The sequence below is a fragment of the Gadus morhua genome, chromosome 9 (assembly GCF_902167405.1).
Source record: "Gadus morhua chromosome 9, gadMor3.0, whole genome shotgun sequence".
NCBI lineage: Eukaryota > Metazoa > Chordata > Actinopteri > Gadiformes > Gadidae > Gadus > Gadus morhua.
The window spans coordinates 9,323,530-9,338,637 of NC_044056.1; the positions used below are offsets into that span (position 1 = coordinate 9,323,530).

The following is a 15,108-nucleotide window of genomic DNA, read 5'->3' on the forward strand; positions in this document are numbered from 1 at the left end:
CCCACAACCAAGCTAAGAAAACAGGCCTTTTGGGGCCAATGGACTGGGGGCCCGTCAAACAACCCCCCCTGGACTGGAGCTGTGGGGTCTAGAAACCGTTAGCCTGGATGCTCGACGGAGGATGACTTCACACAACAGCAGCATGTGACGCTGGGACGGCCTCCTGCTGGCAGGGGCTGTTTACCTTAGCAACCAGTCGGCGTCACACACACAGGAGGGCTAGGGTTACCCGCACGCACACACACACACACACTGTTTTCCGGCGTCAGTTTCTCGGTTAGTTTGTCTTTGGCTTGTGCGTCACCGCTTGTGGTGTGCGCCGTGCGACCTCGGGTGTGTGTGGCTTTATAAGCGCTCACTGTTTGCTCTAGACACAATTGTTGAGCCGTTGCTCCCGAAGCTGCATCTTCTTAACCCGTGAAGCGCCGCTAACCGATGTCCTCCTTCTTCTTCTCCTCAGAGTGGAGCCGGACCCAACCACACGGAGCCGAGTTGACCCCTGACCCCTGACCCCTGACTGAGCCCCCCCCCCTCCCCCCCCCCCCCACAGCTCCCCCGGTGTCCGATGGAGCTGAAGGTCTGGGTGGACGGGGTGGTCCGGGTGGTCTGCGGGCTGTCGGAGGAGACCTCTTGCCAGGATGTGGTCATCGCTTTAGCCCAGGCCATCGGTCAGTACCCCACTGCGTTGTGGTCTCCTCCGGTTTGGTTTGCATCCAGGGGTCACAACACTTCATGATAGCAGACCGAGGTGGTCCAGATAGGAGATTACACGTGAAAGTAAGGCAATACACAGAGCAGATAAGGAATATCTGCAGTTTAGGATGCCAATGACATTTACACTTTTACATTTAGGAGATTGGCATTTTGGGAACACCTTTATCCAAAGCATTCATACACACATTGACGCACGACCGTCGGAGTCAACCACGCAAGGTGAGAGCAAGCTCTTCTGGAGCAGTTAAGGTTGGTGTGTTGCTCATGAACACCTCGAAACTCAGCTTGGAGGAGCCGTGGATCACATCCGCCACCTTCTGTTTACCAGTCGACCCGCTCTACCTCCTGGGCCATATGCCAACCAGATTAGTGCTATTTGCAGTTTAAAATGCCAATGACAAGGGGAACGTGCATCACTTTGTCCTCCAGAAGACCTCATAAAACCACAACCTGGGGGTTGTGGTACAGGGCGGATCCTGCCCGTTCAGGGTAGCTGAGAGAAAGTCTGCAGTGGCACCCGTTTGTCATAATCTCGGCGCCGTTTCAGAAGAGGGTCTCCCTTGCTGTGTGAGGGAGCTAAATTTAAACGAATGCGACGGGGGCTATCTTGTAAGTGTTTGTTTATGACAGCCAGCGACCGTGGGTGGATAGTGTTAACGTGCTTTGTTTTGTTTTGACACCCGCTGTTAACAAAACTCAGATCTCTCTCCTGGCCCGTTCGTTAATTTTTAATCCGGTTAACTGAAATCAGTGTCGTACCAAAATGCGTTCCCCGTGGGTTCGAGACAAAACAGGCTTCTTCTGTAGAAGTCTTGGAGGTGTAGCTCAGCGGGGACAGCCTCCGAATAAAACAGCGGTTCATCGGGAGGACAAACACGCGGAACAACACTCTTTTGTTCCGCGTTCATCGTTTCATTCTTTGGTGACCTACATAAATCAAAGGCTCCATTTTTTTTTTTCCGGGGGGCTAGATGTTCCTCTCCGGAGGGGTGAAGGGGGTCAGGCTGGATTGGTGCCGTGTCTTCATCGCGGTCTCTTCGGGGCGTTGGTCACGGCGTTGGCTGGCCGTGAACGCCACGGCTCCAGATTTAGCACTCCTCCTTCTCCCCCTCTTCTGTGAGCCGCCTGCCAAGTCATTAGGGAGCGCTTGTCCTCGTTTCAGAGCCCTCGCGGAAACCACGGTTCATTTTGAAGAAACAATAGGTATCTATATATTGTAGACGTTTTAAACAACAATCATCAGACTCTCCAATTTTTGAGGGGATTGGAGGAATGAGTCCCTCTTATCTCTGTGGGTCTTACTGTCTGACGGACATGTACACTGAAACTCTCCCTGTTTATTCAGTTTTTGCATCCCCTTGGTCTTAGAGGTTGGACTTTTTTTTGCATCCCTTGGTGTGTGTGTGTGTGTGTGTGTGTGTGTGTGTGTGTGTGTGTGTGTGTGTGTGTGTGTGTGTGTGTGTGTGTGTGTGTGTGTGTGTGTGTGTGTGTGTGTGTGTGTGTGTGTGTAAGACTCCACACCTTGTTAACGCAAACAAATCTAAGTGGTCACATGATAATCAAAGATTTGAATAATGGATTGTGTCGACACCAAGACCCCATGACCCCGCCTTAAACAATGCTTCAAGTTTAGTTTTTTCATTCTGAGAGCCTTCAACTGACCGGGTCAGCCAATCAGAGGTGACGCCTGCAATAGCGCGTGTTTAACCTGTAGAGGGCGTCGTCTCAAACAAGCGGTGTCACTAACGTGTTTGTGTTGGATCCTCCAGGTCAGACGGGCCGCTACGTCCTGATCCAGCGTCTGCGGGACACGGAGAGGCAGCTGCTGGCCACGGACCGGCCCCTGGAGTCCCTGTCCAAGCTGGGCCAGCATGGCAACGAGGTCCAGTTCTTCCTGCGGCGCACCGGCCCCAGCAGCGACAGCCCCGCCTCCAAACAGGACCTCTCGCCCTCCCCCTTCGCCCTGCCCCACCACTCGGAGCCCGAGCGCCTCAAACACAACCAGCCCAAGAAGTCCCTCACGTTCAACCTGGGTCCGTCCACCTCCCCGAAGACCAAGGCCCCCCAGACCCGGAGGTCCCCGCGGGACTCCCCGGAGCAGAGAGCCTCCCCGGCCCCTTCCCCCAGTCCCCTCTCGCCCTCGCCCTCGCCCCCCGTGGGGGTCTCCAAAGACGAGGTCTTCCGGCAGGTTCTGAAGCAGCAGGAGCGGCTGAGGGCCACGGAGGCCCAGCTGGAGGCCCTGGAGCGGGAGGCCCGGCCATGGGAGTCCCCCCGGCAGTCGCCCTGCGCCTCGCCCGCCCTGGACCCCCACGCCCTGGAGGAGCTGGAGGTGCTGGAGCAGGCGGTGCGGCGCAACCAGGCGGAGCTGGCCCACGAGGACTTCTGGCAGGACGAGCTGCGGGCGGAGCTGGAGCAGGAGAAGGGCATGAGGGCCCGGCTGGGCGAGCTCCACGCCAAAATGGACGACTGCGGCCGCCGGCTCCACGGCATCTCGGTGCGCTCGGCGCAGCTGGAGCAGGAGATGGAGCGGGAGCGGAGGGAGGGCCAGGCCTGGGCCGACGGGAAGCAGCCCGAGGAGTCGATAGTGGGGGTGAGGGCGGAGCTGCAGAGCCAGCAGAGGCAAGGGGCGGAGCTAGAGCAGCAGCTGACGGAGGGCCAGGCGGTGTTGGGCAAGGCGGAGTCACTGCTTCAGGTAAGGGAGAGGTGAGGGGGGAGAAGGGGGGAGGTACCCAGGGGCTTCTCATCTCAACGAGGAGTAGCCTGGAGTTGGATGTTTAGTGGGGGAGAGAGAGGTGGGGGAGAGAGAGAGAGAAAGAGAGAGACATGCGTTTCCATTTCACGTTTCTGCATTTTTGCTGTGTCAAATTCCATGCCAGAACCCTTACGTTTCTCTTTGTCGTTGGCCTCCGTCTTCTCCTCCTCGGCTCCCCCTCACTCCTGGGACTGTTAGCCGACGCTCGCGGCTCGGTTAAAGTGAAGGATCGTTGCGTCGTGACATTGCGTCTCGGTAGTGATATCGCTGGGAGAATGTGTTCCTCGATCAGGTGGATGAAGGACAGTATGAAACCCTCAGTGAGGAGGAGAAGTTTTTGAGTCGAGTCTATGCTATTGACATTGCAACCGCACCACATCAACTCCCTATCGGCACACAGAGGTAACACCTCTCACGTATGAATAACAATCTGAGAATATGGCTTGGAACATGTTTTAATATCTGCATATTTTAGTTCAACATACGTTGCGTTGCTTTGTAGTTCATATAGAAGGTCACTTTATAACAAAGTTCAGTTAAATCCCTGACACGGGATTTGAACTATTTGAAGGATCCCATTGAAATAAGCTACTGCAGAGGGCTGGTGCTTTGTAAACAGACATGCACCTGCCTTACAAGGTACGTCTGTTCTGAAAAGAGATCCTAATGCAAGCAACAATGAGGAATATTACAACTAATGACCTATAATTACGCAGGAGCCACCTGCCTGCTGTGTTTATGTTGTACCAGGTGACGTTGTGACGCCCATCTGGTTCAGCAGGTATGCTGTCTGATCCCCAATGAGGTTACTCATAGTGTTATAGTGACGTTCAACTCATTTCTTCATATTTTTTTTTATCAATACAATAATTTTTAAATATAGCACTCTACTGATTGCCAAAGAGGCAGTCGATATTAGCCTTGTCATTGTGCATCTGTCGATGGTTGTCCCAGATGCGGTAATCTCATGTGTTGTTTGTATCGTCTGAATAAAGACATAACCCTGTTTAAAGTGAAACTTTTTCAATTCAACTCACCAAACGGGACACTGTGGTCCATCCCCTGCGGGCTGAGGCCCCATGCCCAGATACCAAAGCCCAGCAGGGGACTCCAAACCCTGGGGCCCATCTCCGTTCAGTCCCAAGGCCCTCCTCCGCCATCCATATCGGTCAGCGGTCTATCTTGAGTTTATTTTATAGGCCGCTGTGAATATAATTTGGTCGGGAAGAAAGCAGAGCTTGCGTGCCGAAGTCAACCTTGTTTCTTATCATGTCTGCGCTGAGGGGGAGCTTAGCTGAGCCCAAACTGGCTCAGCGTCATCCCGGGAGCAGAGTGGCTTAGGTGGGCTTTCATTACGCTCACGGGCGCCCCCGTGTGGTGCAGTACCAGGCTGCGGACGCTCCAGGCTTTTCTGTATCAGCGGGAAACCTGGCCTAGTTTTGGATGTTTGTACTGAGTTTGTGGTGCTGTGTCGCTACCGTGGTACTTCGGGGATTAATCACCTCATTAAGTACCCACTTCGGTCTGTTAAGTGTCATATAATCAGTAGACGTGAAACAGGGTAGATGTAAGGATCATAATGAATGGAGGTGGGCTATCAGAAAGTTCAGGTGTGTGTGTGTGTGTGTGTGTGTGTGTGTGTGTGTGTGTGTGTGTGTGTGTGTGTGTGTGTGTGTGTGTGTGTGTGTGTGTGTGTGTGTGTGTGTGTGTGTGTGTGTGTGTGTGTGTGTCCTAAAGGTATTCAATGGCCTGCCCAGTTCCAAGTGGAGGAGTAAAACATTTTATATTTTGGCATAAATAACGTTTCTCCCTTTTGTATTCAATCAAATACACACAAATTGCCAGAGCCAGATTTCCTTAGCTGTTCCAGAAATGATTTTTTTGGGACTTGTCAGCATTAACTTAGTTATGAAACCACCGCACACACACTAATGACAAAACAGTTCCGGAGGCTGTCGTGCTGTCTTTGCGCTCCGTTTCCGTCCAGGTGTGATTCAATTCAAGTTTTATTTGTTTCTCTCGGCAAAAACCATAAAGAAAACTGTTAAAGTCGTAAAAAAAAGCTCTCTTTTTTGTTGAGCAAGTTCTCTTTAAGACACCTGACAGACTTGAGAGAGGTTACATGTCGGTTTGGACAGCATCCAGGCAGCGATGGTGTTTTTGTCTGCGCAACTGTTCTGCATGATGTAGCACCGGGCTGCAGAGACGCCCCAGGATATTATCACATAAAAACGGTGACGACAGACTCGCAGAACCACGGAACCACCAACTGAGCTCGCGCCGGGGCATCGATCGCGCCACCGTGTCATGGTTGTGTTCGTCCCCATCTCACTTCGAGTCATTACGCAGATACAGCGCACAGCCGTACAACCGGGTTGATTGTTAACTGCGTCCTGCTATGCTAGGCCGGGGTGGGTGGGTGTCACTCTGCCTGGCACGGTGTCTGTCGGCTTGGCTGACGTGTCGAGGCACGTCTCGACGCCGGAGATGAACTCCAGGTTCCTGTCATTAAGGCAACACGGCAACCGCGACCGACTGCAGACAGACCGGCAGTGTCTGTGCTGACACGTTGACTGACATGTTGATCCATAAGATGGATTGGTCCTACATATGGTTAAAAAGTCCGTTCCGTTATTGAATGGAGTGTTCATTGTGTATTTTTCTTATGCCTAAGAACATCATTATATCATAATGGAGCCGTCCCGCCTGAGTGTTGTGGGCTCTGCCGCCCCCTTGTGGTGAATACTGAGTGATGTACGACATATATGGACTGGTTCTGACGTTTTAGGTCCAATCTTACCTCTCTGTCCCTCTTTGTGATACTTTATTTGTATGCTTTTATATATTTTTTATTTATATTCGATTAAATTTCAAGTATTGAAAATGATTGTTTATGCGATTTAGAATGTTACTATCATACATTTTATAATAAAAGTAAATACAACAAACAACCATGCAGCACATAGCACTGTAGTTTTTATATTGACTGAATTTTGTCCGAGATTAGTAAGCAACAACTAACTTCAGCTCTTGTCCTCCTCCTCTCTCTTCCTCCTCCGCCCCCTCCTCCTCCTCGAACTCCACCACCTCTGCCTCCTCCTCCACTCTCATCCCCCCAACCCCTCCTTCTCCAACTCCTCCCCCGCCACCACCTCAACCTCCTTTTCCTCCTCTGCCCCCTTCTGCTCCCCCTCCTCATCCTCCTCCTCCACCCTCTGCTCCTCCTCCTCCACCCCCCTCTGCTCCTCCTCCTCCACCCCCCTCTGCTCCTCCTCCTCCTCCTCCTCCCCCCTCTGCTCCTCCCCAGGCGAAGCAGGACGAGCTGGAGGAGCTGAACAAGGAGCTGCGGCAGTGTAACCTGCAGCAGTTCATCCAGCAGACGGGGGTCCCCACCGCCCACGCCTACACCCGCACAGAGCTGCAAGAGCAGCTGGACCGGCTGGACCAGCTGGAGCTGGCCCAGCTCCTCACGGAGGAGTACAGGAACGGAGGTGAACACCACACACAGACACAGACGCAGAGACACAGACACACAGAGACACAGAGACACACACACACACAGAGAGAGAGACACACACACACACACACACACACACACACACACACACACACACACACACACACACACACACACACACACACACACACACACACACACACACACACACACACACACACACACACACACACACACACACACACAGAGAGACACACACAGAGAGAGAGAGACACACACAGAGAGAGAGAGACACACACAGAGAGAGAGAGACACACACACACACACAGAGAGAGAGAGAGAGAGAGAGAGAGAGACACACACACACACACACACACAGAGAGAGAGAGAGACACACACACACACAGAGAGAGACACAGAGAGAGAGACACAAACATACAGATAAACACGTGTTGATTCGAAACCTTTACAGACATTTGACTTCTGCTGGCCGAGTTTGTGTTCACTAATTGCAGCGCTTTCAGATCCCCACCTCCAGCAACACGTTTGGTCGAAACAAATATGAACTCAGAGAAAGTGAATCGCGCCGTCCAACGGGATTTCAGCTTGTCTGCCTCCAGACGTTGGATATGAATCCAAACCAATCTTTAAATCGAGAGACCACAGCCCGCTCAACACCTGACCTCCCCCCCATTCTCCCTTCTCTCCCCTCAGGCCAAGGTCTGCTCCCCAGCACAGACTCTCCGCCCCGGTCCACAGCCAAACAGTTCCTGGGTCATCCCCGCAACCTGCAGAACCCTCTGGTGTCCAGTCTCAACCCCGAGGGTGTGTATGTGTGAGACCTCCCGCCCCCCCCCCGCCCCCCGCTCACCGCTTGGCTGGGTGGTGGCGGCTGCGTGCCCGCTGTGTGCAGACTCTGGGTCTGGTGGTGGTGGTGGGTTCTGGGGAAGGTGACTGCATGGTGGTCCGCTAGGTCCTAACTTCCCCGACTGCTGACCTGCTTTCCTGCGTGTCGATTGGATTGGCCTTGTTTGTGTTTATTTTTTAATTTTTTACTTTGCCTTTTTCTCTAATCCTTTGGGCTGATGACCTGTTTCTTTGGTTTCTCTCTCCACACACACACACACACACACACACACACACACACACACACACACACACACACACACACACACACACACACACACACACACACACACACACACACACACACACACACACACACACACACACACTTCCTCCAAGTAGGACAGTAACTGGTAAGTAGGTAGCGACCGGCTCATGATTGGCTTGTTTAAATCGGAGGTGGATGATGATTGGGTAAATATAAATGTCTAACCCATTTTTGTGTTTGTACATCAATGGAGTGGAGTGACACCCCCCCACCGAAATTGTACCATACTAAACCAAGCCAAATTAATTTCTACATTCCCTCCATGCATTTGACCCTCTCATTCCACCCATGGATGCAGAGCTAAAATACCTTCGACAATCTAATGTAAGGGCTGGTCTTAACTGTATGAACCCCATGTAACACGTTAGGTTATACTTGGCACTGGAGAGAGACTGTAACACATAGTAATAGTTAGCTCTTGGAGAAATCTAAACACAGATTAATAGCACTGGAGGGAGACCTAAACACAGAGTAATAGCTCTGGAGAGAGAATGTACCCCAGAGTAATAATTAGCACTGGAGAGAGAATGTAACACAGCAACAGTTAGCACTGGAGAGAGACTGTCATAGCACTGGGGAGAGACTGTAACACAGTAATAGTTGGCAATGGAGAGAAACTGTAAGACTGAATAATAGCACTGGAGAGAGACCTAAACAAAGAGTAATAGCACTGGAGAGAGACTAACACAGTAATAGTTAGCACTGGAGAGACTGTCAGCCATTCTAACATTTTGATACTGTGACGCAAAGAGGAATGGGACCAATTGTTTTTCAGTTTACCTTTTGAAGTATGGATATTGTTTGTAGTTTATTATTATTCTATGTCCCTGTTACAATTCCAAAGAGCAACCAAAGCCCAGTTTTCCCAATGGGCGTTGCAAACTGAATGACACTGTTCCTATGTGACACCATGGCCCTCTTCAGAACCCTGAGCCATTACCCATGCTCCCAGTTCTGAACCATCAGAAACCGCTCCCAGCTCCTGTCTGGCCCCTGGAAGGGACCGGTCTATGGTAGTGACTGCTCTCTCTCTGTGGCCCTGGTAGTCACTGCTCTATCTCTGCGGCGCTGCATCTTTAAAAGGGGCTGCGCTGGCTGTGTTCTGAGGCGGCCGTGGTGCGCTGACTGCTTTTCTTTCACCTTGTTTGGTTCTTTTCTGTTCTCCTGGCTGTTGCTTTTGGAAATTCTTTGATATCACGATGATCGTTTGATATTATACTGGACCATTGCTATTATACTGTGTCAATTCTTGTCATTGAAACGCAAACTCGTATCTGATTGAAAGAAGGCCACGTGAAAAATGTGTGAAATATCATGGACATAAACAAGACATGACAATATGAGGCATGGCTATATTCAAGGGAATGTATTTTATTTTTTTAAATGCACAGTTGGTCTGATATATACAGACATGCATCCTTATATGGACATACATCCTGATATCACAAAATGCATTTCAATGACTGACTTAGGCTTCAATATCAAACAGGTAAATTCCCTCTGATATGGATCCAGTATATTGTATGATGCGCACTCACACCACATCTTTGACCTGTCATAGGCTTTTAAATTCAATTTGAAACATCACTCATTGTTGAATTCTAATGATGAACCCATGTGGCCATGCACATTGTCAATTGTGTGCGCTTACTATCATTCGTAGACTTCATTATCCATTCTTGCACCATTTTTATCCTCTATACTAATGACAGATCAAAGTTTGTGTGTGTGTGTCCGTGTGTCTGTGTTGGCTTTGTGGTTTCTTTTCTGTGGGATCATTCGTATCATCATTTCAGCTGTTAATAGCTGTATTCAGCTGTAATTGTTAATAATGTTCTAACACACAAACTCACACACGATCAATTGACAAATCACATTGTAGACACTGTACCGGGTACAGTCCTCCACGGTGTACTTCCTAGTACTCCTGGGTCTGTGTCTGTGTCATGGGCCAACCATCTGATGGTCTCCCACGGCGAGGTCAGACCAGCTCCCGTGCTGCGTCAGTAACCCAAAGTGTCTAACCTGACAAGCGATCCCCACCACCACCACCACCATCTTCATCATGTCCACTTATCTGTGTGTGTGTTGCAGTCCTGGTATCCAGGGAGCAGTCATGGAGATAAGCCATGGACCCCCAGATCTTCACGTTCAATGCTCCATCGACTCATTTAAACCCCTTACCGTCTTACTGTTGTACGATGACCTTGTTACCTTTACTACCCTTGTAAACATACTGTATATTATATATATATATATGTATGCAATTATATATATATACATGATACAAATATATATATATACAGTAATTTGCTACAGTGCACACTGAAAAATACATGTATGAAATGTTCAAATAATTTAGGACAACTTTAACCTACATCAATTATTACTTTATCTGTGTATTTAAGTATAATAAAAAAAAAAACGTCATTGTGTTCCTGATAAAGTTTGTATTTTTTTATTGATTATTGTTACGCGGTTGTGACTGCAGGGGGCGCTAGACGGACACATCCTCAGGATATAAAAACGAAATAACTAAAATAATCATAACTATCACAGAGGGATGTATCCACTACAGACCTACCCGATATTTGGTCAGGAAAATGTAACAATTTACATCCCAAAGTCATCTAATAAACTCAGTCTTGTAAATACTGAGTTGTTTTGTGTTTGTACTTGAGCTCATCGATAGCCACTGTACCTGTGCAGGTGTGGTCTGCATGTTTTACAAGGTAAAGGGAGTGGCCTGGCTTATGTGAGGTCATTGGTCACAACACTCTCACGCTACGTAGCCAGGAGGGAGAAAACACCTGTTAAATCAGCGTGAAGGTGATCGATAAACATGAATAATCTGAAATCACGTCATTTTCTGACCAAATGGCTGATGTGGAACACCCATGGACCTATAAAGAAACACATTATAACACCTTATAAAAACTTATGAACACCTTATAAAACATAGACAACACCTGCACAGTTGCACCATGTCAGCTGACCATCTCGGCTTCGCCCTATGGCTGACCGCACCAGAGGGGCGGAGAACAAGCAGACCAAGAGAGTGCGTTGTCAGAGAAGTCCTATACGGTATATTCGTATAGCCCCACTTTTCCCTATATCCGAGGGTTTGTTGTACGGGACTTTAAGACCTGCATTCCTCCCTGTGATTCTTCGCTGGAAAGTCCCTTCTTGCAGTTCTCTATCTGCTTTGCCGCGGGCTCAGCCAAAGCGTTCCTCAGGAACCAAGAGGAACCTCAGGGAACAAAACACTTTCAACAGATGGAAGTGCCTGAGATGCAGGACTTATTTTATCACAGTATCTGCATCATTATGTATCGTCTTCTCTACATCTTGCCCTATTAGAGATTATCTTCATGCCTTGTCTTATCTTCTACACTTATCTTTTCCTCAAAGGTGCTGTAGGTATGATTTCAGAGCTATTTATGAGTGACTTTGGTTGTAGAAATGCCATAGCTGTCCGTAGCTATTAGTGAGTGAAATGATTGATGATGCGTCTCCCCCCAGAAGTTCTGCTATATGAGAAGGACTACTATAACATAGTATAGGACTGCTGGATCAGAAGTTCTGCTATAACATAGTAAGGACTGATGGATCAGAAGTTCTGCTGTAACACAGTATGACTGCTGGATAAGAAGCTCTGCTATAACATAGTAGGACTGCTGGATCAGAAGTTCAGCTTTGACACAGTAGTACTGCTGGATCAGAAATTCTGCTGTAAAGCAGGACTGCTGGATCAGAAGTTCTGCTATAACACAGTTGGACTGCTCGATCAGAAATTCTGCTATAACACAGTAGGACTGCTGGATCAGAACTACTATACTATATATGCCTTAAGTCACGCACCTATGAAATTTTTGTCATAACAATGAGGCCTAGGGCAATCAAGGAATTAATTTTACGCTTCACAATCATAATCAAAATCTTTCTTGTAAGCTATGACCTATAGTTTGACAGACTAAATAACTATAGACAATTTAGCAATCTATCAAGGAACATCATCACTTGACACATGGCTTCTTATGCTATAGTAAACAATGTACCAACCGGCCCCTTAGACAATAGTAGCCCCTACACCATCGCCTCTCCAGGCAACCATCACCTCTCCTACATCGTTGGAAAGGGAGGGGAGAGGGGGTATTGGGTTGGTTGCAATCTGCTAACTCATCACTAGAGGCCACCACATCCTACACACTTCGACTTTAAAGTTGTACTTTGGCTTAAATGTGCTGTAGAAAAGATTAAACATTCGTTAGGAGAGAAAGCTGAAACGAGCGGATGAAAGCATGATTTAGAAACTAAACAACCCCAACATTTTCTGATCCCTGTTTTACATTCACGCACCTGTGATTGACAGGCAAGATGGATTCCGGGATCCAATCATGAAAGCAATACCCTGATTGGTCAGAAATGAGCCGGGGGCGGTCTAAATGGGCTCTAACAGAGGCAAGCTAAAACTAAATATTCTCATAGACCATTTCTCTCACTTAAAGCTGACGGGTCGCTTTGCCATTTCCAACAATTAACCCTGAAATAATAGATGTTGACGCTAACCTACATCACCTTAAGTTATTAAAATGACATGTATTTTACACAGGGGCGTTGGCTGTTAAGCATTCTTGCACAAAGCACCTTTCCTCAAGATGATAATAACTTTCTTCTGCTTTTATTTTTCTAGGAACAGCGAATATGTTGTCTGCTGAAATAGGATATATAAACACTGGCTGTTTTTAAACACAACCACGCAACTCTGAACTTCCTCTGCTAAACATTTCCCTGTCACCCTCGGCCTGTTTGGGTAAACAAACAGACCAGCTGACAGACGTGTACTATCGCACTCGAGCTCTCTCACACAAACACACACACACACAGACACAAACACGCACACAGCAGTTGTATAAATAATCTTAGACCAGACACTTGGCTCCTGTCTTACACTCTGAAATGCCTTCCTCCACTTGATGGCCATTTCATTCTGTTACGTGACCCATGGCTTAAAAAAACGAAAATAATAAATAGCTTAGACAATGTAAATTGTATTTATTTAGTGGTGCCTTGAAGGCAGAAAGTCAGACTTACAGGTTTAATGGGCAGATTTGGTCGTGTAAATGGACTAGGCAGATCACAGCCAGACGTGTGTGGCTTGGCATGACGTTGGATAAGCCACAAATCTCTGACAGCCTGGACAACCTATCAGCCTATGTCTGACTTTCCTGATGCCTTAACATGAGTGCTGCTATACCAATAGGAGCCCCCATATCTGGTCATGTGACATTATACTAGTATACAAGAGAAATCAACTGACGAAACCAGTTAGAAAAACTGTAGTTTTAGCAAGAAAGAGATGAAATATTAATGGCTCAATGGCATAGCTAACACAAAGGGTGTTAAATGTTATTACACCCAATCCCACACAATCAATTATTTCACTGAGGACAGCCCTCAGCTCTCTGGTAGGTTATGTACAACATACCAGTTATGACTCAATTCGATGGAACATCAATCAAAACTTTCTGGCGTTCTGAAAGTCCACATAAATGAGTTGCCTAAAAAGCGTGTTATTAACGCTCACAAACATTCATATTAATGTTGTGATCGTATTAAGTTTAGGGTGTGTGTGTATGTTTGTGTTTGATAATAATATTCTGAATGTTTATGGCTGATGAGGGTGGAGTATTGGCATGTCAAATATTATGATTGATGGACAACAGGTCACTTTTATAAGAAGGATTTACACCAGAGACAATAAGACTGCAACGAAACACAAATGTTAGTTATGATTTTAAAAACAAACTGTACATTGAGATAAAAAATAAGTTATGATGACATTAAAATAGGCCACTGATAAAATGCTACCAAACGAATAAAGCACCTGACGTGTTGACAGTAGAGGGCATTATGGGATGGTCAAGGCAACATCGGGGTAGTGTCTATAAATAAGACCGACCTATAACAGCAGTTGTCCATATGCTAAAGCTGCATTCATGGTGCGTATAGGTCTACATACCAGATAAGCAAGCGACGTACAGTTGGCCTATTAAGGATTGTCATTGATTGGGTGCAGGACAGGTCTTCATCCAGCGCTGAGGAATCTCCCACGACACCGGCCCAATGTGGCTTCCCCAAAAACAGGTTAGCCGCTGTCACACGCACAGTGGAATGGGCAAGTGGCACAATGTGCGTTAGTCAGTGGCTCACCTGCTTTTAGATATCTACGGACAATAATCGAGTCCGGACTGAACAAATAACACACGACCTGCAATGGAAAACCGACACATCACATTGTTATGGTCGGAATTCTCCTCACATATAATTCATTAAAGAGGTTGGAAAGGTTATAGATGGATGCACTCTGGAATTAAAATCTTTGGGGAAATAACAAGACCCAGGCGATAGGGATTGTTCAATTTCGTTCAAAACTGAAGATGTATTCAGCTGAAATGGGTGTTGGGCGGGTACTAAAAGTTTTGAACTTATAAATCAATAGCTGCAAATCGTTATTTACATAAACATCAATGCACCACCTCCATAGTCTGCAGTAATAACGACTAGAAATTAATACTTACCAGCTTCCAAGTCCTCTTTCAGAGGGAAATTAAAAGGGTCGCAGGGATCAGCCTTCACTCAAATCTGAAGGCTCAGTTTAATTTATCTCCATCCAAGACAATGAAAGTGAAATGCTAAAGTTTAGGTGGAGGTTAACATATAATGCACACCACCACCTCACAGAAGTTGAGCTCACTTTGCACTAGAGGAGCCCCCCTGCCCTGCCCATTCGCCCTGCCTCCGCATCCTGGGGAACTGTGACGAATACTGGCATCACCTCAGGCCAATACTCTGTCAAATTAAGGTGGTGTTCTCCGCCCATGAAAGGCAACTATCGAATGAAAAAGCGTCGGAGAGGCGGGCTCAACGCAGTAATGTGCACGGTGGTGTTTCCGAGTCCTAGTTGGGGTGCGGTGCGTTCGCTTTTGCACGTCTTACATTAGGAACAAA

General features: G+C 47.7%; 1 protein-coding gene and 1 long non-coding RNA gene across 6 annotated transcripts in view; one reads left to right on the forward strand and one right to left on the reverse strand.

Moving 5' to 3' along the window:
- Window positions 1-10,751, forward strand: part of rassf7a (Ras association domain family member 7a) — a 38,374-nt gene extending 27,623 nt beyond the window's left edge. For all 5 annotated transcript variants that reach the window (XM_030365319.1, XM_030365320.1, XM_030365318.1 and 2 more), the window contains 5 exons: window positions 461-668; window positions 2,484-3,406; window positions 6,774-6,957; window positions 7,638-7,748; window positions 10,192-10,751. In XM_030365319.1, coding sequence (XP_030221179.1) covers window positions 566-668; window positions 2,484-3,406; window positions 6,774-6,957; window positions 7,638-7,748; window positions 10,192-10,223 — 1,353 coding nt within the window. In that variant the 5' untranslated portion in view covers window positions 461-565 and the 3' untranslated portion in view covers window positions 10,224-10,751. The remainder of the gene's footprint in view (window positions 1-460; window positions 669-2,483; window positions 3,407-6,773; window positions 6,958-7,637; window positions 7,749-10,191) is intronic.
- Window positions 10,752-13,137: 2,386 nt separating this feature from the next.
- Window positions 13,138-15,055, reverse strand: LOC115550378 (uncharacterized). The gene is made up of 2 exons (XR_003977891.1): window positions 14,679-15,055; window positions 13,138-14,252 (listed from the first exon to the last, which is right to left on the reverse strand). It is a non-coding gene; the product is annotated as an uncharacterized LOC115550378 (long non-coding RNA).
- Between the last annotated feature and the right edge of the window lie 53 nt (window positions 15,056-15,108).